The 22913-nt window shown below is 41.8% G+C and overlaps 1 protein-coding gene across 6 annotated transcripts in view; it reads left to right on the top strand.

The window, feature by feature from the left end:
* TATDN2 (TatD DNase domain containing 2) overlaps positions 1-22913 on the top strand; it is a 36212-nt gene that overhangs the window by 2992 nt on the left and 10307 nt on the right. Inside the window, exons 3-8 of one of the 6 annotated variants that reach the window (XR_775697.3) lie at positions 5658-6152; positions 14914-15798; positions 20485-20612; positions 22081-22264; positions 22444-22541; positions 22666-22777. Coding sequence is in view for 4 of the 6 variants with exons in the window: in XM_023547927.2 (XP_023403695.2) it covers positions 5658-6152; positions 14914-15798; positions 20485-20612; positions 22081-22264; positions 22666-22806 (1833 nt within the window). In the remaining 2 variants the exon portion in view is untranslated. Of the gene's footprint in view, positions 1-5657; positions 6153-14913; positions 15799-20484; positions 20613-22080; positions 22265-22443; positions 22542-22665; positions 22842-22913 lie in introns of those variants that run through there. The other 5 variants (XM_023547927.2, XM_003409758.4, XM_064274907.1 and 2 more) reach the window with 5 other exon arrangements.

Raw genomic sequence — 22913 nt, 5'->3', positions numbered from 1 at the left:
ACTTCCAAAACAGTCAGCCATTGAAAACTCTATGGAGCACGGTTCTACTCTGCAACACATGGGGTTGCCAGGAGTCAGAATCGACTTGATGGCAATGGGTTTGGTTTTATTACATTCTGTACACTCCACACCTTTCTTTTTTTCTCCCCCAAGCACAGTCCTGGTCTTTTCTACCAAGATTGGCAAACTGGTAGTCTGTGGGCTGAATAGGGCCTGCTAGGTCCTCATAGTATTTAAATTTCTGGAAGATCACATGAAGCATTTATACCCCTAGCCCTAAACCTCTACCTTGAACTCAAGACTTGGCTGATCCCACCCTCCTTTTCCCCATTTCCTGTTCCCCTTTCCTGCTTTATTTTTCTCCCTGGCACTTTTACTTCTCTAACATAAGGTGTTTCACTTGTTTGTCTTGCTTTTCCTTTGGTTTTCCCCTCACTCACCAACTAGAATATAAGCTCCAGGAGGCAGGCATTTTTGTACATTTTCGGCTGCTACATTCCCAGCTTTAGAACAGTACCTGCTGGTGTATAATAAGTGCTCAATAAATACTTGTTGAATGAGTGAAAAATGTATTAAATTCTAGATTTCAATTTTGCTAGAAAAATCAGAATCTCTAACTCTGGATCTGTATTCCAAAATTGCACAACAGTTGTCTAGAGGTGAGTATCTGCTACCCCCTTTAGAAGGTGCAGGTGCTTTTCAGTTTGCCGTTGACCCCACCTTTCTGTGTTTTCTTACACCTGGCCTAGGAGGATAGGAAGAGGGGCAGCTGGTCCCACAGGCAGAGAGGGGGAAGCAAAAAAGGGGTGTTGGGCTTTAAAGGATGAGTAGAAGTTTACTGAGCCTAAAATGGAACTGGGGCAAGGGTATGGCAAGCAACAGAATAAAATGTGAGGCTGACAGTGTGTTAGAGGGTGTGGTGGCCAGAGATTGCAGGTATTTGGTGTGTTAGTCGGAAGAGGAACTGGAGAAGTGGGCTGGGGAAGTTGGGGCTGAATCCTGTAGGGTAGGCCCAGGGAGCCATCAAATTTGTTATTATTAGATTTTTTTAATGTAGAAAAGTATAAAGAGAAAAAGTGGCTCCTATCTCCTTTCCCAGATAATTCCTATAGACATTAAAAAAAGTCTATCATGGATAAAGTTAGAAAGTTCAGAGAGGCTTGAAATGAAAGTAAAAGCCACCGTTGCGGTTCCTCTCCCCAAAGTTAAAAGCTGCCAACAATTTGAGTCCTCGGAAAAAATAGGACTGTATTAACATCTATGCTAATACACCTCCTGAAATGTTTGAACGCTGACCAGTTCTTTTTGGTACAGTGGCTCTGTATATTCCTTCCATCCTCTTTGGATGCCCCCTGCACCGTTAAATATTTTACCCATACAAAAACCAAACCCAGTGCCATTGAGTCGATTTTGACTCATAGCGACCCTATAGGACAGAGTAGAACTGCCCCATAGGGTTTCCATTTTTTCTTACCCATCCATAGAATCCTTCAATATTGCAACTTGAGGCTTGATTTTTTTTTCTTCAGTTCTTTCAGCTGGAGAAATGCTGAGTGTGTTCTTCCCTTTTGGTTTTCTAACTCCAGGTCTTTGCAGATTTCATTATAATACTTTACTTTGTCTTTTCAATCTGCCCTTTGAATCTTCTGTTCAGCTCTTTTTACTTCATCATTTCTTCCGTTCACCTTAGCTGCTTGGTCAACGTTCAGCCATTTCAGGAGGCACCATATGATCAAGAACAGATGGTATTGAAGGAAGAAGTCCAAGCTGCGCTGAAGACATTGGCGAAAAACAAGTCTCCAGGAATTGATGGAGTATCAATTGAGATGTTCCAACAAATGGATGCAATGCTGGAAGCACCCGTCTGTGCCAAGAAATTTGGAAGACAGCTACCTGGCCAACCGACTGGAAGAGATCCGTCTTCCAAAAAAAGATCCAACAGAATGTGGAAATTATTGAACAATATCATTAATATCACATGCAAATAAAATTTTGCTGAAGATAATTCAAAAATGGTTGCAGCGGAACATCGCCAGGGAACTGCGAGAAATTCAGGCCGGAATGAGGGATATCATTGCTGATATCAGATGGATCTTGGCTGAAAGCAGAGAATACCAGAAAGATGGCATCTGTGTTTTATTGACTGTGCAAAGGCACTTGACTCTGTGGATCATAACAAATTATGGATGACATTGAAAAGAATAGGAATTGCAGAACACTTAATTGTGCTCGTGAGGAACCTGTACATAGATCAAGAGGCAGTTGTTCAAACAGAACAAGGGGATACTGCATGGTTTAAAATCAGGAAAGGTGTGTGTCAGGCTTGTATCCTTTCACTATATGTATTCAATCTGTATGCTGAGTAAATAATCCAAGAAGCTGGACTATATGAAGAAGAATGTGGCATCAGGATTGAAAGAAGACTCATTAACAACCTGCCTAATGCAGATAACACAACCTTGCTTGCCGAAAGCCAAGAGAACTTGAAGCACTTACTGATGAAAATCAAGGACTGCAGCCTTCAGTATGGATTACATCTCAACATAAAACAAAAATCCTCACAACTGGAATAATAAGCAATTTCATGATAAATGGAGAAAAGACTGAAGTTGTCAGGGATTTCATTTTACTTGGATCCACAGTCAATACCCATGGAAACAGCATTCAAGAAATCAAAGGACGAATTGCATTGGGCAAATCTGCTGGAAAAGACCTCTTGAAAATGTTAAAAAGCACAGATGACACTTTGAGGACTAAAGTGCGCCTGACCTAAGCCATGGTACTTTCAGTCGCTTCCTGTGCATGTGAAAGGTGATCGGTGAATAAGAAAGACAGAAGAAGAATTGATGCGTTTGAATGATGGTGTTGGTGGAAAATATTGAATGTACCATAGACTGCCAGAGGAATGAACAGCTCTGTCTCGGAGGAAGTACAACCAGAATGCTTCTTAGAAGCAAGGATGGTGAAACTTTGTCTTCCATGCTTTGGACACGTTATCAGGAGGGATAATGGTGAGGATGGCGCAGGACCCAGCAGTGATTCGTTCTGTTGTGCATAGGGTCACTATGAGTCAGAGCCAACTTGACGCCACCTAACGACAACAACATACTTACATATTTACAAAGGTTTGATACTTTTTTTTTTTTTAACAAAGATATACTTCTTAGGAAAAAAATTTTGAGCAATGCAAGAAGTGTATAAAGAGCCTTTGCTTTTTTCTCCCCTTTGCCTTCACTCCTGAAAGATATCTATTATAGTTTATTCTTTCAGACTTTGCAAATATATACGTATAAAACGTTTTTTGCCTTTCCAAAAGAGATTATGGTGTGCTTATTATTCTGCTGTTTGCTTTTTACTCTTGCTGTATAGAATGGACATCAGAGCTACCTCTTTTTAAAAGTTGTGTGGTGTTTCATAGTATGTGTCTGTTTACTTTATTTAACCAACCCCCTATTGATGGACATCCCTTGAAAGAAACTCTGCTTTTCCTAAGTAGAGGAAAAGGATTAGCAAGCTTGGTGTGGAGTTCTTTTCCCTGAGTGTATTTACAGTTGAGAGAGGAATTTAATTCAGAGAATTAGAAGTGCAAATTTTAGGGGCTATAGAATGTCTTGGGGTAATTCTAAATCCAGGACACAGCTGGGGAGTTTTGGGAATGGTTTTTGGGGGGAGATTTACGCAGTGTTTTTGCACCAGGCTGGAATTAGACTGGATCTCTGAGTTTCATGTCGTTGGGTGCCGTTGAGTCGATTTTTCATCCTATAGCAACCCCATATGACAGAGTAGAACTGCCCCATAGAGCTTCTTGGCTTTAACCTTTTTTTTTTTTTTTTTTAAATAATACTGTATTTTTGTTGGAAATTTACACACAAAATGGATTTCCATTCAACAGTTTCTACACAAATCATTCAGTAACACTGTTTACATTCTTCACATTGTGTCAACGTTATTATTTCCATTCTGTTTGTTCTGTTTTCAGTAACCTAGTCTCCCTGCCCCCCATCTTCTCATCTTTGCTTTAGAGTAATCGTTGACCATTCGGTCCCATATAAACGATTTTTTAAAGGAGCACAGGACTCAAATGCATGGTATTCTTTATGAGTCATCCTGTTACTTAGCTAAAAGGTGACTTCACATTCAAGGTTTAAAGAGTATCACAGTGTAGTAGTCATGGGGATTCCTCTAGTCTCAACTGGTTCAGTGTGTTTTAAAAAGAATTTGAGGTTCTCTTCTACATTTTTCTCCTGTTCTATCAGGATTCATTTATTGTGGCCCTGATCAGAATGGTCGGTAGTGGTAGCTGGGTACCATCTAATTCTTCTGGTCTCAGGGTAGATGCAGACAATTAGTCCTGTAGACTAGTTTCTTCTCTGAGTCTTGGGTTTCGTTCTTTTTTTTTTTTTTGCTTCAGATGAGTAGAGACCAATAGTTGTATCTTAGATGATTGCTTGCAAGCTTTTAAGACCCCAGATGTTACCAGACTAGGAGTAGAACATGAAGTTCTCTGCAAACTCCTTCCCCTAAATCATAATCTTGGTGTAAACTGTATTATGCCAGTTGATTGAGTTGTCCCACGAGACTATTGCCTTAATTGGCTGTAGTCTTTTTTTTTTTTTAATTGTGCTTTAAGTGAAAGTTTACAGCACAAGTCAGTTTCATACAAAATTTATATGCACAGTGTTATGTGACCCTAGTTGCTCTCTCTGTAATGTGACAGCACACTCCTCCTTTCCACCTTAGATTTCCCATGTCCATTCAAGCAGCTCCTGTCCCTTTCTGTAGTTGGCTGTAATCTTAACGGGAGCAAATGACCAGGCCTTTCTCCCATGGAGCCACTGGGTGGGTTCAAACCAACCTTTCAGTTAGCAGTTGAGCGCTTAACTGTTGTGCCAGCAGGATTCCTTTAATAAAGTTTAGCTTCTTCCCCATAGACTCCTGGAGTGAGTGGTTGTGGGGGAGAAAAATGAGGGGGAGCTGAGATTTCCCCTCTGTCTCTGAGGACATTCTGGGAAGGTGGGGTAGGTAATTAGAGTCCTTTTCTTGACTGAATTTAGTGCAGTCTTTGGGAGATGTAGACACCTTCTAACACCAAGATTATGATTTAGGGGAAGGAGTTTACAGAGAACTTCAAGGAGGATTGGAGTATAGTGTGGAGAACATTGTACTCAGGTGATTGGAGTCTGCTGTTGTCTTTCCTTGGGCCAGCCCTTCCCCTCACAGGGCCCTTATTTTGTCTCTTAGATGTGGGATTGGGTTAGCTGGTCTCTAAGGACCCTTTATTGCTACAATTTTGAGCTTCTATTTTGTCTGTATTTGTTCAGCAATACAGTATGTGATAGTTCTTGCCTTTAAGGAACTTGCAGTCTAATATAACTAGACTGTTAATTTCCCGGTTTATTCTTTGCCACGGCAGTATGAGGATATTATGAATAATAAGAAATGGCAGAAATTCCGTGTTTTTACAGTGGCAGTTCTTATCGTGGGGGATGGGAACTATCACTGAGAAAATCATTGTCTTAGCCACAACACCAGTGGGAGTATGACTTTTCCTTTTGGCTTTTGGCTGGTGAAATCACCACTGATTTATATTTTGCAAAGCGCTTCATATATGTAATTGTACTTGAGATAACCCTTTTAAAATCTATTTTTTCTTTCAGGTTGTTTCTAAGAATAGTTCACGTAACCTCACAAACTCTGAATTTGCAGCTGAAGCTGAAGGTCAAAATGATAGGACTGAGGAACCAAACAAGGTCCAGAAAAGGAGGCGGGAGAGAGCGCAAGACCAAGGCTCTAAAGTCATCTACCTGAAGGCTATCCAGGGCATCTTGGGGAAATCGATGCCAAAAAGGAAGGGCGAAGCTGCCACTAGAGTAAAACCGAGCACAGGAGAACATCCTACCCACGGAAAAGGGCCATCCAGGAGTGTCACAGTCTCTGCTGCTCAGAAAGAGAAAGAGCCGGCCCCAGAGGTCAGAGCAGAGGAGGACACGACTGTAGTGGAGAGGAGTAGCTTCTGTGACAGGAGAGTGGTTCTGGACCCTCAGGAGAAACCTAGTGAGGAGCCACTTGGTGACAGAAGGACAGTCATTGATAAAAGCTCTCCCACACTAGAATTTTTGGATGAATGTGACTCCCATTCAGAAACCCAGAAGGTGAGTAAAGCTCATGCCAAGCATCTGGGTTTTCAGTTCTCTTGGTTAAATCTATTTGGCCTTTCTAGTTTGGTCCTAAATGTTATTAAAGCCCAGTGTTAAAAGCAGCACTTTATTTTACCAGAGCTCCAGGAAACAAATCTGTGGTTCTTTTCTAACATCTCAGAAGTTATTCATAAACTTCAATTTAGTGCTATGTTTTATTTTCAGGATTTATGTGTTTCTTTAGGATATAGGTTTGGTTGCTGTAACAGGCCAAAATAACGGTGGCTTTAAAAACAAACAAACTGGATTAAACTAGTTTGGCTTGAAAAAAGATGGCTCCCCAGTGTCAGGGACCCTGGTGCTATCTCTTGTTGCTCTGATGCCCCTCAACACAGTTTTCATCTGTGGTCTAAGATGGCTACTTTACAGGAATCTGAGTACACTATATTTACGTTTCAGTCAGGATTGGGAGAAAATTGTGCTCCTTCCCTTTTAAGGGGTTGGCTCAGAAGTTGTGCACATTGTATCTGCTTACACCTCATGGACAAGAATCTAGAAACCAGGCCAAACCCTAGCTGCAAGGGAGGCTGAAAAATTAACCTTCATCTGAGCAAACTTATACTCAGATAAACTCCTATTGCTGTAGAAGAAGGGGAGAATGGTATTGGAGGGAAAGTACAATTTTTAACATGCTTGTAACTGAGGAGGAGACGCATTCTGAAACCCATCTCTGCCCATCTTTACTGGTGTTTCAGAGGCAGCCCTTTTGTCTCTCTTAACTTTTTCTTCTAGTACTTACCTCCATAAAAAAAAAAACATATTTCTAAGTAATTTTGTATTGTTTACTGATTTTTCCATTTTAGAGATCTGACTTCCTCCTAAGGAAGATGAGAATTTAGTTCTCTAAGCTTCCTTCAGCAGCAGCCAAACCCATAAACACATTCAATTCTTCATTCTTTAGCCTCCCTATGAGGTTATAACACAAATTTCTACTAACTCAGTATTTAAGGTTTATGTTATTTTCACTGCTGAGTTACCTTATATATTCTGATTACATTTCCTTTCTTGTAAAACTGTATTTTCCTTGAAGTTAATCACTGTTATTTTTCTTTAGTTTTCTCTGTACCTACCACTAATTTATGCCTAGATTGCCAGGGCCATAACATTTTTCTCAACACTGTCAAAACAAGTAATCTGTTCCTTTTGTTTTTTCTTAGAGGCCTACTTCCTAAAGCCCTCTGTTTGTCCTGCTCTGATCTGGACTGTTTGCTTCTTCAACCAGTTGACAGCGGTCATTCTGAAATCTCTTCACCTGATTTTGGGGGCATTGTTTCTTTGTCTTTTACTTCCAGCATTATTGAGATGTCTGGAGCCTTTCTAATTCCTGATCCTTTGTGTGTATGTATGTGTGTATACTTCTTTAAATTTCCTCTCTAGAAACTTGTAGAATCTTTTTTGATTACAGAGATCCGATATTTCACATGATCACATCCGTTATGGTGGGCATTCCATAGACCCTTTCAGTCTAGAAACCCATGGACTTCAGTTGTGGGAAAATTCCTTGAATTACTTTACTGATGCTTTCTTCTCATGTTTTTTCTTTGCTCTCTCTTTCTGAAACTTCTTTTATTTGAATGTTGGACTTCCAGGACTAATCCTCTAAATTTTATTGCCTTTTCTCTTTAATTTTCTAGCCAATTTATTGCTTTATTTTCTAGGTGCTTTTTGGTTATGGGTTTTCCTTATTTTTATTTTCCAGCCTTGCTATTCAGTTTTACTTTTCTGTTGTCATGTTTTTATTATCCTAGAGCTCTTTAGTTTTCTGTTTCTTTTTGTAGTATCTCTGTTCTTGTTTCATCTCTCCTGTCTTTTCTTAAATTAATGATAAATTGTTTTGTTTCCAGTTTTCTTTAGGTTGTTTTTTTTCTGTCTGTGTTGCTCTCTTCTATGTTAGAGGCTTTCCTCATATGTGTGATAATCACTTTGGTTGTCTCCTTATGAATAAGAGTGGAAGCACTTGCTAAGTGAAGTAACTGAGACACAAAAGGACAAATATTGTATGATCCCACTTACATGAAGTATCTAGAATAGGCAAATGCATAGAGACAAAAGGTCATTAGCGGTTACCAGGGACTGAGGGGAGGGGATAATGGGAGTTATTGCCTAAGGGCACCAAGTTTCTGTTCACCAGTGTCTGTTGCTGTAGAGTCAGGCCCAGCTCATGGTGACCGCATGTGTGTCATAGTAGAACTGTGCTCCATAGGGTTTTCAATGGCTGATTTTTTGGAAGTAGGTCACCAGGGCGTTTTCCAAGGTGCCTCTGGGTGGACTCAAACCTCCAACCTTTCAGGTAGCAGCTGAGCATGTTAAACCATTCACACTGGTAATGTAAAACTTCTGGAAATAGTGGTGGTGCTGTACAACATAGCGAATGTAATTCTATTGAATTGTACACTTCAAATGACAAATATTTTGTTGTATATGTTTTACAACATCCAAAAAAGAAGTTAAACATTTTAAAGAGAAGTGTAGGAGGACTAATACATTATTTGGAAGTTCTGAGTGTGTAGAATTTGAACTTCACTAAAGGAGCCCTGGTGGCACAGTGGTTAAGAGCTTAGCTGCTAACCAAAAGGTCAGCAGTTCAAATCCAGCAGCTGCTCCTTGAAGACCTATGGGGGCAGTTCTCTGTCCTGTAGGGTCACTATGAGTCTGAAGGACTCTGTGGCAACAGGTTTGGTTTGATTTCTTTTTTTAATAGGTTGATCTGGGTAGGCCATTTGTTGGAGAGTATTATGTAACGTCCCCCCCAGCCCTCCCCAGCCATGTTACTGTTTTTTGGCCTTTCCACTAGGGCTGGTCATATTCCCCAGAAAAATATTTTCTAGCCTCCTGCTTAGGTCTAAAAGACGTCTTGGGAGCCAGATGGGGAAGGGGTCTGGCGGCCTCTGCATTCCCTTAATCCCCCTCTTTTTGGTACAGTACCAATACCCTCAGTTGAGCCTAACTAGACCTTGTTCAGAGACCCTCTGTTTTACTCTATTCAAACAACTGTTTTTTCTGAGTGTGGGGAGGGAATCTAGGGATCTAACTCATTCTTAAACAGTTTCGCTCAGTGTTCCTCATTTTTTTTTTTTTTTTAATACCCAATTCTGGGGGTCCATGGCACTGCCAATTCCTGAGCTGTTTGGGGGTTCTGCTGTGCATATGCAGCTGGTTCTGTTTTCCTCACTGCTGGTTTCGGATTTAGCTTTCTCAGGTTCTGCCAATTAGTTATCATTTATCCATCTGCTTTCTAGCTTCAAAATGTGATTGCTGTAATCTTTTGTTCTACCTGTTTTGTGTTTTTGTTATGGTAGTGTTTGTTTGTTCTTTAATCTCTTTACTCTAGTTTTAGTGGGGTGTCAGGAAGGAGTAAAATAAAATGCATTTGTTCAAGTCATTCTTAGCCCAGAAAAGTTCTGGGACATTTTGATTATGGTGTAATTTTTTCTCTTCTTTTTCTGTTCCTATTCTGGAATGCCTATTAGTTCGTGCTTGGATCTCCTGCATGGATATTCTAATTTTTCTTTTCTCTCCAATGTATTTATTTATTTATTTTAATTTCTTCAACTTTACCTTCTAACATTTCTATTGAATTTCTTATGTCTATGTTTTTTTTTTTTTTTTTAATTTCAAAAAGCTCCCGTTGTTTTTTTAAATGACTTTTTTCATAGCTTTCTGTTCTTGTTTCTGGTTGCAGTAGCTTGATTTTGTTCTTCAAAGATATTAATTTTCCCTCTTGTTTTCTTATGCTTCCTTGATTATTTCTTTGAGGTTTCTTTTCTGTTTCTTTTGGTCTTTGCTTTTTTAAAGAGTTCTTAGACCAGACCAGCTGCCATCAAGTCAGCTCTGACTCACGTCGATCCCATCTGTGTCCGAGTAGACTTCTGCTCCATAGGGTCTTCAGTGGCTGATTTTTCAGAAGTATATCACCAGGCCTTTCTTCTGAGGTACCTCTGGATGGACTTGAACCTCTAATCTTTTGTTTAGCAGCTGAGTATGTTAACTGTTTATACCACTGAGGTATTCAAAGAATTCTTAAAGTGAGTGTATGTGACGATAATAAGTGTTTTTTCCGTTCATTTCTGTCAAACTTAGTTTGTAAGAATATTGTTTTGGTTATTGAGTACCATATTTTTATACAGATAACGCATGCCTTCTCCTTTTGTTTGCCAGCCATGCCCTCCCTCTGTGAGGCATTTTCTTAAGTGTGCTATGCTAATTTTCTTATGCACTTACAAAAATACCTTGCGGGGTCAGGGGCGCAGTTGGCAAACAAACGTAGAAGGCTGTGTTATTTGTGTAAAAAGGCAGTATTCCTTTCATAGAACATCCTCTTGTTGTTTTGAGGTTGCAATACTTCCTCTTGTCTGGTAATATTAAGTACACCTACTCCTTACTTATCAACGTGGTTCCAAGACCAGGTCGTTGTATGAAAATGGAGGATGACTATATCAGATCCCAAAATGGATGACTGCATCATTACATAATTGCTAAGCCACCGAGAATCATGGCCCAGACAAGCTGACAGATAACCTTAACCATCACAGCCAGCATTACTCTTGCCTCGCACCTCAGTGTTCGTTATTGCCAGATGTACGTTGTTAATGCACAAAATAGTCTGAAAATAGATATTTTACTGTTGTCGTAAATGCAAAATATTAGAGAACGAGATAGTCGGTAAGTGAAGAATATGTTTATAGGTTTGTTTTGAACTTTGCTTCTGCTTTCTGCAGCATTTTTCTTCCAAGTTTCTTTTTTTCCTAAGTATTTTGGTTTCTCTCTTTGTGGTAGGGCTTTCCTCAGGTGTCTTGGCTATCTATTTGTATTTTAAGATGAGGCCTTAGAAAGCTGATTGGAAGTTCAGTGTGCATGGATGGACTTACATTTTTCAGCACGGGTGACTTTGGTAATTTTGTGGGGCCCTCAACTGGATGTGTAGATGGATCCTCCAGGTCTGCTAAGTTCCCCTAGGAGAAATCCTCCACTCTTCCACCTAGGAGGCACATGCCTGGCTGCTGGTGTTCTGGGAGTCAAGTCAAGGGAGGTGCTTGCGGCTTTCATCGTTCAATATGTGATGCTGCCCTTCCTCGGCTATGTGTTGTCCCTGATTATACCAAAGCTTCCTTGGTTCAACTTTTCTGAGAGTGAGTCTTGGTTTTTTGCGGGTTGGGGGAAAGGCAGACACATTGGCACAGGGTAGGAGGAGGGACCTAGGGGTCTGACTTCACAGACTTTCAACTAATTCTCTTATTTTCACCCCCAACTTCACCTTCATTTTTAGAAGTTTGGTACCTCCAACTCCTGAGATTTTGGGGGGTCCTGTAGTGTGATTTCAGCCTGTTTCTGGGTTTTTCCTCACTGCAGGCTTAGGTTTCGGCCACCTGTGATCTGCTTAGCCAGTAACCCTTTCATCTATCTGCTTTCTAGCATCTGATTCGTATTTAACCGCTTTACTGTTGTTTATTCTCCTGTATGTTTTCTCCTTCCTTGTAGGTTTATGCCTTTTCAAATCTGTGTCCTGTAATTTTAGAATGGCTTTTGAGTGGGAAGGGCAAAAACCACCATGTGCTGTATTTAATTGGAAATTCCACAAAAGTAGATTTTGTAACCTACTTTTCCCACTAAATATATAGTGGCTATGTTTCCTATCTAATGTAAGTCATCATCTTATTTGGCTGCCTAGAATTCTGTTGTGTGGATGCAGTTTCCAAAGTCCTGTTTGTCAGGCTGGACATTTATGTTGTTTTCCCAGTTACATATATTTTTGGAGGCAGCATGATATAGTAAGTAGGCCACATAAGTGTTGGGATCAGACAGTTTGGTTCGGATCCAGGCTGTGCTACCTGAACTGTGATCTTGAGAAAGTCACTTAACCTCTTTGAGTCTTAGTTCTTCCTCTGTGTAAAAAGTGATGGCTCTTTGAGTGTTACCATGGTTAAACGAACTAATTCAGGGGTCAGTAAATTTTTCCTGTGAAGAGCCAGATAGTAAATATTTTAGGCTTTGTGGGCTGTAGTCTCTGTTGAGACTAGTCATCTGTGCTATTGTAGCATAAAAGCAGCCATACCCCAGAAAACCAAACTAATTGCCATCTAGTAGATTCCAACTCATAGCGACTCTATAGGACAGAGTAGAACTGCCCCATAGGGCTTTTGAGGCTGTAAATCTTTACAGAAGCAGACTGCCACATCTTTCTCCTGCAGAGCAGCTGGTGGGTGCGAACTGCCAATCTCTCAGTTGGCAGCTGAGCGCTTTAACCACTGTGTCATGATGGGCGTGGCTGTGTACCAGTAAAACTTTAGTTACACCAATAGGGGACGCATTGGATTTGGCCATGCGCCATAGTTTGCTGAACCTTGAACTAATTCATGAAAACACTCTGCTCAGTGCCTAGCATGTAAAAAAAAAAAAATGTAACTTTAAGTTTTACCACATGGGCTTGAACCTAAGGCAATCTTTTTGTTGTTTTGTTTTGGCAAAAAATGTGTAGAACAAAACGTTTGCCAGTCCAACATTTTTTACATGTACACTTTAGGGACATTATGTTCATCGTGTTGTGCAGCCATCACCACTATCGGTTTTCAAATTATTTCATTGCCATTAAAAAACTCAGTACCCCGTAAGCAATGGCTCTCCTCCCCTCCTTCCCACTCATGATAACCACTAATAAACTTTGGTCTCTATTCACTTGCCTATTCTAGATATTTTGTTTAAGTGGGATTGTACAATATTTGTCCTTCTGCAACTGACTTCTTTCACTCAGCATAATGTTTTCAAGGTCCGTCCATGTTGTAGCACCTATCAGGACTTTATGGCTAAGTAATATTCCATTGTATGTGGCATATATACCCCAAAGTATGTACCATGTTTTGTTTATCCATTTATCTGTTGATGGACAGGTTGTTGCCATCTTTTGGCTATTGTGAATAGTGCTGCAATGAACATTGGTGTACAAGTCTCTGTTTGCATTCCTGCTTTCGGATCTCTTGTGTATATACCTAGGAGTGGAATTGCTGGATCATGTGGTAATTCTATGTTTAACCTTTTGAGGAACTGCTGAACCGTTTTTCACTATGACTGTACCATTTTGCGTTCCTACTAGCAATGGGTGAGGGTTCCAGTTTCTCCACATCCCCACCAACACTTGTTTTTGAGTTTGTTGATCATAACTAGCCTAGTAGGGATGAAGTGGCTTCTCATTGTGGTTTTGATTTGTATCTCCCTAATGACTAAAGATATCAAGTATATTGTCATATGCTCGTTGGCCATTTGCTAAGGTGATCTTGAATATAAGGTAATCCCCCATTTTCCCAAAAAGAAGACCTAAAAATCTTTTCTTGGTCTTTCAGGAATTTAGATGACATAGTCATAAGACTGTATGTATGTATTTCTAGTTATATGTGCATTTTTGAAATAGTTTTTTCCTCATTCTCCCATTTTTTTCCACCTTCACATTTTATTAAATATGTTATTGAACCTTTTCACATGTGTCTTTGTTGCCTCAGAGTACTTTTTGAGTCATCTAACATTTTCTGAACTTTCGTGATGATAAAAATGGGAGCATATTATTCTGGAGGTCTGGGATGGGACCTGGGAATTTCTGTTTTTCAACAAATGTCCCCAGATGATAAAAAATTTGGGAAGCAGTCAGAAGATATCGTCTGCCCTTCCATCTGAGTTATAACACTTATTTTTATTTGAACTTTTTATTATGGAAAATTAAGAACATTTATGAAAATATACTCACATACCCATCGCTCATCTTCAGTATTATCAACTCATGGCCAAGCTTGTCTTGTTTTACCTCAATATTACTTCTTCATCTCTGAATTATTTTGAAGAAAATCCTACATAAGTACTTCAGTGTGTTTCTCTAAAAGATACAGGATTTTTTTTTTAAACCATAACTACAGTTTCATTATTACACACAAAAAAGTCCTTAATATCATCAAATAGCTAGTCAGCGATTATATTTTCCTGCTAGTTTCATGATTTGTTTTAGTTTGAAACAGGATCCAAGAAGAATCACGTGATGGCTGGGAACTCAGTTGGGTTGTAGACTGGTGCGCCTACATATAATCTCTCTAGCAAGATGGTCTCAGGGTGGTTTGACTTCTTATGTGGTAGTTAGCTTCCTTCCTCCAGAGTGAGCATGCCAAGAAACCAGGTACAGCTACAGGCTGGATCTGACCTAGCCGTGGCAGTTACACAGCATCATTCTGCTGCATTCTATTGGTTAACATCGGTTAGATTGGCCCACACTCAAGGGGAGAGGTCATAGGCCCAGCTCTCAATGGGGAGTGATAGCCAAGCCTTAAAGCCACCACTGTTGTGGTTGTGCATTTTGAATGTACTGGAGACAGGCTGTCGGTGGTGAGGTGCTGGGCACTACTTTTCTCTAAAATCCCCCGAAGACAGTGTGTTTTAGAGAGCAGTTTTTCTCAAGAGGGATAACTCGTACAGGGAATGCAGGTATAACTATTCTTAGGGATGGCATTATGAGACCATGGTCACAGGTTTGTTTTATGACTATTCATATCTGTAATCTGCAGCGTAAGCTGGGGTTCCCTTTCTAGACATTGTAAAGAGACAAGGTGAGCTAATGAGTCAAAGCAAGGCCTTCACCATGGCCAGAGAAAGAAGCCAGAGTTTCTGTTCTGCTGATGACTGAGGATGGGAGGCTGTCTTCACTGTTGGAAGGCTAACTCATTATTTCTTTTCTGTTCTGCAGCAGAAAGAAAGGGAGGTGGTGCTAGAGCACCCCTCTTCAGGAAGTGACTGGTCAGATGTTGATGAGATCTCCACTGTCAGATTCTCTCAGGAGGAGCCAGTCTTGCAGAACCTCTCGGGTGTTCCAGAGCCTTCGACTTTCGCCACTGACTATGTCATGTACCCGCCTCATTTGTACAGTAGTCCTTGGTGTGACTACGCCAGCTACTGGACCAGCAGTCCCAAGCCTTCCAGCTACCCCTCCATGGGCAGCAGCAGCAACGACACATCCCAGGCTGGGAGGAGCAGCCGGAGCCTCCTGAGTGATTACTCCCCCAACTCTACAGTGAGCTCCCAAAACACATCCAGAGACCTGGAGGCGACAGAGGAGGGCAGATCCCAGAATTCGCGTTCATTTCATTTCGCCAGAAGTTCAGAAGATGAAGAGGTGAAGGAGAAAAGAACATTCCAAGAGGAGACGCCGCCGCGTCCCTGTGGAGGACACACATTTAGCTCCTTGCCAAGGAGCCAACGGGAGCCAAGCCTCGAGGAGGGCTTTATTGACACCCATTGCCACTTGGACATGCTCTACTCCAAGTTATCTTTCAAAGGGACCTTTACCAAGTTCCGAAAAATTTACAGCAGCTCCTTCCCGAAGGAGTTTCAGGGCTGCATCTCGGACTTCTGTGATCCTCGGACACTCACGGATTGCCTGTGGGAGGAGCTGCTGAAAGAGGATCTGGTTTGGGGGGCCTTTGGCTGTCACCCTCATTTTGCACGTTACTACAGTGAGAGTCAAGAAAGAAACCTTTTGCAAGCCTTAAGGCACCCCAAGGCTGTGGCATTTGGGGAGATGGGCTTGGATTACTCTTACAAGTGCACCACGCCTGTCCCAGAACAGCACAAGGTAATGAGTTTCTCTTTAGTTTGTTTATATTTTTAATTACTCTTTTAGTTGTTGAAACCTAACGTTAAGGGTTTCTTTACTTTTGGGACTAGAGAACTTAGAATCACTAAAAATTTAACTGCCCCACTCAGACGATTATCTAGGTGTCTTTTGTCAAATGCTTCACAAATTGTTTCTTATTTTGTGGTTTTATTATGTAAGGCGGGACAGGTACTATGTAACTTTTTAATGACTAATGATATAAATGTCAAGACATTTACTTTTTTTTCCTTCATGGGAACCAATAAGTTTTGTGTTTGTTCAATTAAGCAGTGTATTTTTATTATTGGTTTTAAAGTTAAATATGCTCATTGCATAAAATTTGGAAAACACAAAAGGATGTAAAGAAGATCATCTCTCATTCCACGAGAGATAACCACTCTGACCATTATAAATAAGTTTCCCTTCCAGTGTATTTTGAGCATGAGGTTTGGCAGGGTAGGAGTAGCTATGTAGCATTTCATTGGCAAGTTCTGATTTGGGAAGGAGCAGGGCAAGGAGAAAGACTTTCCCACCTATCACTGCCCTCATTCTGAGGTTGGATTTGTTGTTCCTCTGAAAGACCTGGAGAACATGTGCTGCCTTCCTGTAGATGCACCGAGGCCTGCTCGGCCTGGATCCGCAGGCCCAGTGTGCTCCATGGTGAGTGGTGCCTGCAGTCCAGCTAGGCAGAATGTGGTACATTAATGGTCTCAGCCTGGTGGGGTCAGCCTTTGCCGTGCCCCGTTGACATGGGGTCTGCTGGGTCACTCTGAATTGTTTAAGAAAAGGAATCTTCCAGAGTTTACTTAATTTTCCTTTGGCCAAAGGGAAAATTTAGAGATGTCAGGGAGCTTCTGCTGAATCTAATCCTGCAGACCATCATGTACCTTGAGGAGATACAGATTCCAATTTGAATGCGGTTGTCCATGACAGCCAATAAGCATGCAAGGCTTAATAGTTAATTTAACCAAAAAGCAACTTTCAGATGAATTAGCAAGGGCCTGTTAATCAGTTGCTGTTGAGTCGATTCCACCTCATGGTGACTCCATGTGAAATTGTGCGTCATAGGGTTTTCTTAGCCGTGACCTTTCAGAAGCAGATGGCCAGGCCTTTCTTTTGAGGCACCTCTGGATGGATCAAACTATCAACCTTTTGGTTACTTGTCAAGCATTTAACTGTTTATGCCACCCAGAGACGAAATTCAGAATAGGATGGTGTCTTAGTTATCTACCCACCCAGAAGCCCAGTGCCGTCAAGTCTCTAGTGCTGCTGTAATAGACACACCACAGTGGATGACCTCCACAAACAGAAGTTTATCCTCTCACAGTGTAGTAGGCCAGAAGTCCGAATCCAGGGTGCCATCTCAGCCGAAATTCCTGTCTCTGGAGGAAGGTCCTTGTCTTCAGTCTTCCCTTGGCCTAGGAGCTTCTCCACATAGGAACCCGGGGTCCAAAGGACATGCTCTGCTCTCAGTGCTGCTTTCTTGGTGGCATGAGTTTCCCATGTCTCTCTGCTCACTTTGCTCTTTTATGTCTCAGCAGAGATTGGTTTAAAACACAACCTCATCTTGTGGATTGAGTCCTGCCTTGTCAACATAACTGCTGCTAATCTTTCCTCACTGACAGCACAGAGGCAGAATTTACAGCTTATAGGAGAGTCATATCAGATGACAAAATGGTGGACCACCACACAATACTGGGAATCATGGTCTAGCCGAGTTGACACACGTTTTGGAGGGACACAATTCAATCCATGACAGATGCTTACAAGTTTACAAGTATACATTTTGACATAAGGATCTGTATTCAGACAGGTGGCTAGGATTTTATTTGTGTGAATGTTTTCAGTTTTCACCTTTATTTACTGAATTTCTGACATGAATAGTGTTTCTGTTCAGAATTAGGTCTGTCTTGTACATTGAAACAATCTCTTGCCTGTTCAGACTTCCTTTTCCCTATCAATTTAGGAAGCTTGCAGTTTCTGACTTGAAGTTGTAGTTTATTAGAAGTAAAGAGAAAAATAAATAAATCTGAAGACATAGGAAACAAATAGAATTCTAAAAAAAAATAAAGTGAGACAAATATTTAATATTCTGCTTCCCTGACTGGTTTTTACGGTGCTAGGAAGGTGTGGACAGTCAAACAGGAACAGTGCAGAAAGTCCCCAGAAATGTATATTGTAAGGTAATTGGAAAGAGGAAGAAGAGTGTTACATTTACTTAACTGTATAGCTGATTGTCTTGGTCATCTAGTGCTGCTATAACAGAAATACCACAAGTGGATGGCTTTAACAAAGAGAATTTATTCTCTCAGTCAGTAGGCTAGAAGTCTGAATTCAGGGTGCCAGCTCCTGGGGAAGGCTTTCTCTGTCGGCTCTGGAGGGAGGCCCTTGTCATGAGTCTTCCATTGGTCTGGGAGCATCTCAGCACAGGAAACTTGGGTCCAAAGGACCTGCTCTCCTCCCGGCACTGCTTTCTTGGTGGTGTAAGCTCCCCATGTCTCTCTGCTCACTTCTCTCTTTTATATCTCAAAAGAGATTGGCCTAAGAGACTATCTAATCTTGTAGACCTCATCAATATAACTGCCACTAATCCATCTTATTACATCATGGTGATAGGATTTACAACATACAGGGAAATCACATCAGATGACAAAATGGTAGACAGTCATGCAATACTGGAAATCATGACCTAGCCAAGTTGACAGATGTTTTGGGGGGACACAATTCAATCCATGACACTGTTTGTTGATTGTCTACTGCCGGAAATGTGCTGCATACTTCACAGTAATCTTTTCATTTGTTAAGTTGTTATGGTATGGGATCTGCATATACAAGCACATAGGGCATGCAGCCTGACACGCTGAACTTGAAGTTGTAGCATGGAATAGATGATAAATGATTAAAAAAAAATCATGCAGGTGTTTTGGCTTGGTGAGATGGGTCTGAAGAGTGGAAAATGATGAGAGAGGTAGATGCTAGTCAGAGGAAATAAATTGCTGTTGGGGAGGAAGCAGAACTGCATTTAAAGGAGAAGAAAACAAAATCTTTCTGTAGAGCTCTAGACACTCCTCAGCTGGATAGAGGAAGTGGATGCCATGTTCTCGATGTAAATCTAAAATCTAGCATCAAAGCACAAGGGAAGTGGTGGCGACTAGCAGCTGTGCGCCAGCTGGATGTCTGCCCTGAGTTGTATTCGCCCAAAGCAGAGTGGTTGGTGAGTTCTTAATGTGCCCTGCTGAATGTGTCATCTTGCAAAGAGAAGAAAAAAAAAGTCTGTGGAAGGGCTGTATCTGACCAAGTGATGGAGTTCCAGGTCCAGCTCCTTGTAAGAGAGAGCCTAGTTTCTGTTACCTAATATTTTCCAGAAGCATTGGAAAATAGGGAGAGTAAAAAAATTGGGAAAAAGTCAGTAGTTAACCCTGCTACCCAGAGAATACCACTGTTAACTTTTTCCTTGCTTATCTGTGTGTTCACAGAAAGACCCCTATTAACACCTAAGGATTAGGTCATGGATAAGTAGTTCATGTGTGAACTGCATACATCCGCCAATAGGAAGACCAGAATTCACTGGTATCTGGGGCTGGAAAGCCAGGAGCATGGACTGTCCTTCCCTACTCGGGCTGGCTGAGCTGTGTTTGTGCTGCCTCTGCCACTAGTTGTGTTTGACTGGTATTAATTATTGAGGTAATGTGCATGCAGGAGATGCCTTGGGCCATCCCCAGGAGAGACTGATTAACCCTGGGATCCCAGGAAATAATGGATCAGTGGGGAACCCAAGCTAGTACAGGCAGAGGAGAGTAATTATAGGGGGTGAATAACTTATCCGCACTTCATTCGCACCTGTTATTTTTCTGCTGGGTCCCTGGTGAGCGTATATGCTACAGATAGCTCCAGTGCGTAGCCCAGCTTCAAAACCCAGGCAGAAACTTTACCCTCTACTCCTGGGACACGCCGTAGTTCTTCGTTCTAATTAATTTTTCTTCTATTTTAACATTTTTGAAGTTCGGATGTGTTGTACAAAGCATTATACGTTTATATTACTGTCTCTTGAAAAATTGCCAGGTGGGGTGTCTTACAAAAGTAACTGCCTTAGAATCAAGGAAATGTATGTTGTAGGTACATGCTTTTTTAAAAAAAAGATTAGAAATTTTTTTTTAAAGGAGTCATTTGGAATGTTATTTCTACTTCTAAAAATTCTTGTGTTTCATTAAATGTATTTTGAAGAATGCTTTTTAACAGCTGTGTGATACTCCACCCTAAGGCGCTAAATAGCTTGTTTAGCTACCGTAAGAAGTCATTGTCAGAGGTAGGAATTAAAAGTTGGAACTGGAGTCTCTTGAAACTTCCTGTCTATGTAGGAGCCAAAGGAGGGCAGATGAGCACTTAGCAGATGTGTCGGGATGGTTGGGTGGGAGGGGATGCAGCCATTGTTAGATGTTGGAACTAGGGTGGCTGTGAGGATTCGGTGTTGTGATGGTGCACCTAGTGCTTTGAGTGGTGCCTGTCTCTTGTGAGCACTCAGTAAGCATTAGCTATTATTGTTATATTATTATAGTTTAAAAATAAAGAGTTGGAGACAGTGGGGTACCCATTGGACTGGGTGTTCCAGGGTAACTGACTTGTGAAGTGGCACTAACCAGCAGGTGTCACTTTGTTATCTCCCAGGTGTTTGAGAGACAGCTGCAGCTGGCCGTGTCTCTAAAGAAGCCCTTGGTGATCCACTGCCGAGAAGCTGACGAAGATCTGTTGGACATCATGAAAAAATTTGTGCCCTCTGACTACAAGATCCATAGGTTAGAGGCTGGAACTTTAGTGGGCAAATGAAATAAACACTTCCCTCTGTCTAGGACATTAGTTGGAAAAACAAAAACCCAAGGAGGAAAGCAATGATACTATTGTGTCTTCATGTAGTATTTTTTCTAAAGAATTATAAGTTGATACTTCTTTTCTTAAAGAAGTATTGAGTTGAACCATATGAAATTTTTAATATTTGACCACTTTTTTACTTACAAAGTAGCAACTTTTTAAGGTTTACACTAAAACCCTGAATCACCACTGTGTAAAAGGGTGCTTTAGTGGCCCCTGTCCTGGGTGAGAGGCTGAAATGGAGTCTCAGTTATCAGAAATGAGGACCTCTGATCTTGGAGTGGCTGCTGTGGGGTCCAGTGGCTTAGCACACAGAGAACATTGCAGGACACCTGAAGAGACATTTCCTTTCCTTTTTTTGAGTTTGAAAGCGCATTTTCCCTCCAGTTAGCATTAAAGTCCTGGCTGTGTTTTATCTGCTTGGCGTCTAGGGTCTCTTAAGTTCAGTATGTTAACACCTACCATGTATGTGCACCTGGCATTGGCTTGGCTCAGCGTACACCCTGGAGGGACTGTGGGGAGACAGACAGGTCAGCTGTGATTTCAGCATAGAGAGTGGGGCCGAGGTGTGCATGAGGTGCTGTGAGAGCCAGAGGAAGGGCCACTTCACTGAGCCTGGCTGGGGAAAGGGGTCAGAGGGCTGACAAAATTGGGAGTCCAGAACCCAGCCTGGGTCTTGACAAGTGACAGAAGTGGGAAGGGCTGTCAGGCTTCCATGCTGCTGCATTTGAATGTCTAGGCAGAGTGTGTGCAGCCCTGACCTTTGACTGTGGTGGCACACCACCAAGACATGGCACAGGCACTCTGTCCTTCTGAGGCTTTTCCACGCTTTATTTGGGGCTGACTTGAAAGGGAATCTAATGGGTAGCACAAAGAGCTGTGGCTGGAGGAAGCCTTGAATTGGTTAACAATAAATATTGTATCAGGAGCATGAGCAGATATCAAAATAAGAGAATATTCACCTGTTGTCGCACTCTCCAACATTAATTTTTTGCTTCCTTCCAGTTAATTTGACTACAGGACATAATTTTTTTACATACTGTGGTTGTAATTTTACAGGGGCATAGTTTTTAATTCTGCCTTTCTTTTAATGTTATAAGCATGCCCTACCCCTGTGTTGTTGCCGTGTGTTCTTCATGTTGACTGCATCATATTCTACAATATAATATGTTGATTGGTGAGTGTCATCACCACACATCATTGCGGGTATTATTATGTGGCAGCCATTGCGTCTCTGTGTTTATCGTGGAATCCTTCCCTTGGATGCAGTCTTTTCCATTTCTGGGAATTTATCCAAAGAAAATAATTTCAGAGGGGTTATCTGTCTAGAGGGAGTTGGAGGGTGCTGCAGAGGGGACTGTGAGAGAGCCCTGATCTGGAATTCTCTTCCCTCAGGCATTGCTTCACTGGCAGCTACCCGGTCATCGAGCCCCTGTTGAAGTACTTTCCCAACATGTCCGTGGGCTTCACAGCAGTCCTGACTTACTCTTCTGCCTGGGAAGCCCGGGAGGCTCTGAGACAGATCCCGCTAGAGAGAATCATCGTGGAAACAGATGCTCCCTACTTCCTCCCTCGTCAGGTAGGGGTGTCTTCAGGCTAAGTTGGGGCGCTGAGGAGAGAGGGTGGGGAGGTGGGCGGGCCAGAGCCCCAGTGATGCCCAGAGCCCATCCTCGGCCGTGTAGATGTCTCCTTGTTGTTGCTCTGCAGAACCACAAGTCTAGGGGGATGAGAAGCTGAAGGGTAACCACTCTCTTCCAGGCAGTGCAAAGCCCTACCCTGTAGAGGGTAGTCCAAGGAAGCGTGGGACCCTGCTCACCCAGAGCCCCCCATGACTAGGACTCTCCCTGCACCTGCAGGTAAAGGGGTCTCTACAGGGCAGCCCCAAAGAGGTCCTTGCTGGGGAAGGGATAGGGAGGGAATTCAGTGTCATGGTTGTACACAGAAGGCACAGTGATGTTCTGAATGCTTGATGTCTTCCAGGTTCCCAAAAGCCTTTGCCAGTACGCCCACCCAGGCCTGGCCTTGCACACCGTTCGAGAGATTGCCAGGGTCAAAGACCAGCCGCTCTCCCATACCTTGGCCACCTTGCGTGAGAACACCAGTCGCCTCTACAATCTTTAAAGAGAGAAGGTACATTCAGGAGTCTCCCAGAAAAGGTCATAGCATTCACATTATCTGTTTTTTAAAAAACAGGACCAAAACGTCTTTTACTGCATTTTCTTAATGTA

Source organism: Loxodonta africana, chromosome 22, assembly GCF_030014295.1.
Source record: "Loxodonta africana isolate mLoxAfr1 chromosome 22, mLoxAfr1.hap2, whole genome shotgun sequence".
NCBI classification, from domain to species: Eukaryota; Metazoa; Chordata; class Mammalia; order Proboscidea; family Elephantidae; genus Loxodonta; species Loxodonta africana.
Note: the sequence above shows the minus strand (reverse complement) of the source record. Positions and strands in the feature narration are given on the sequence as shown.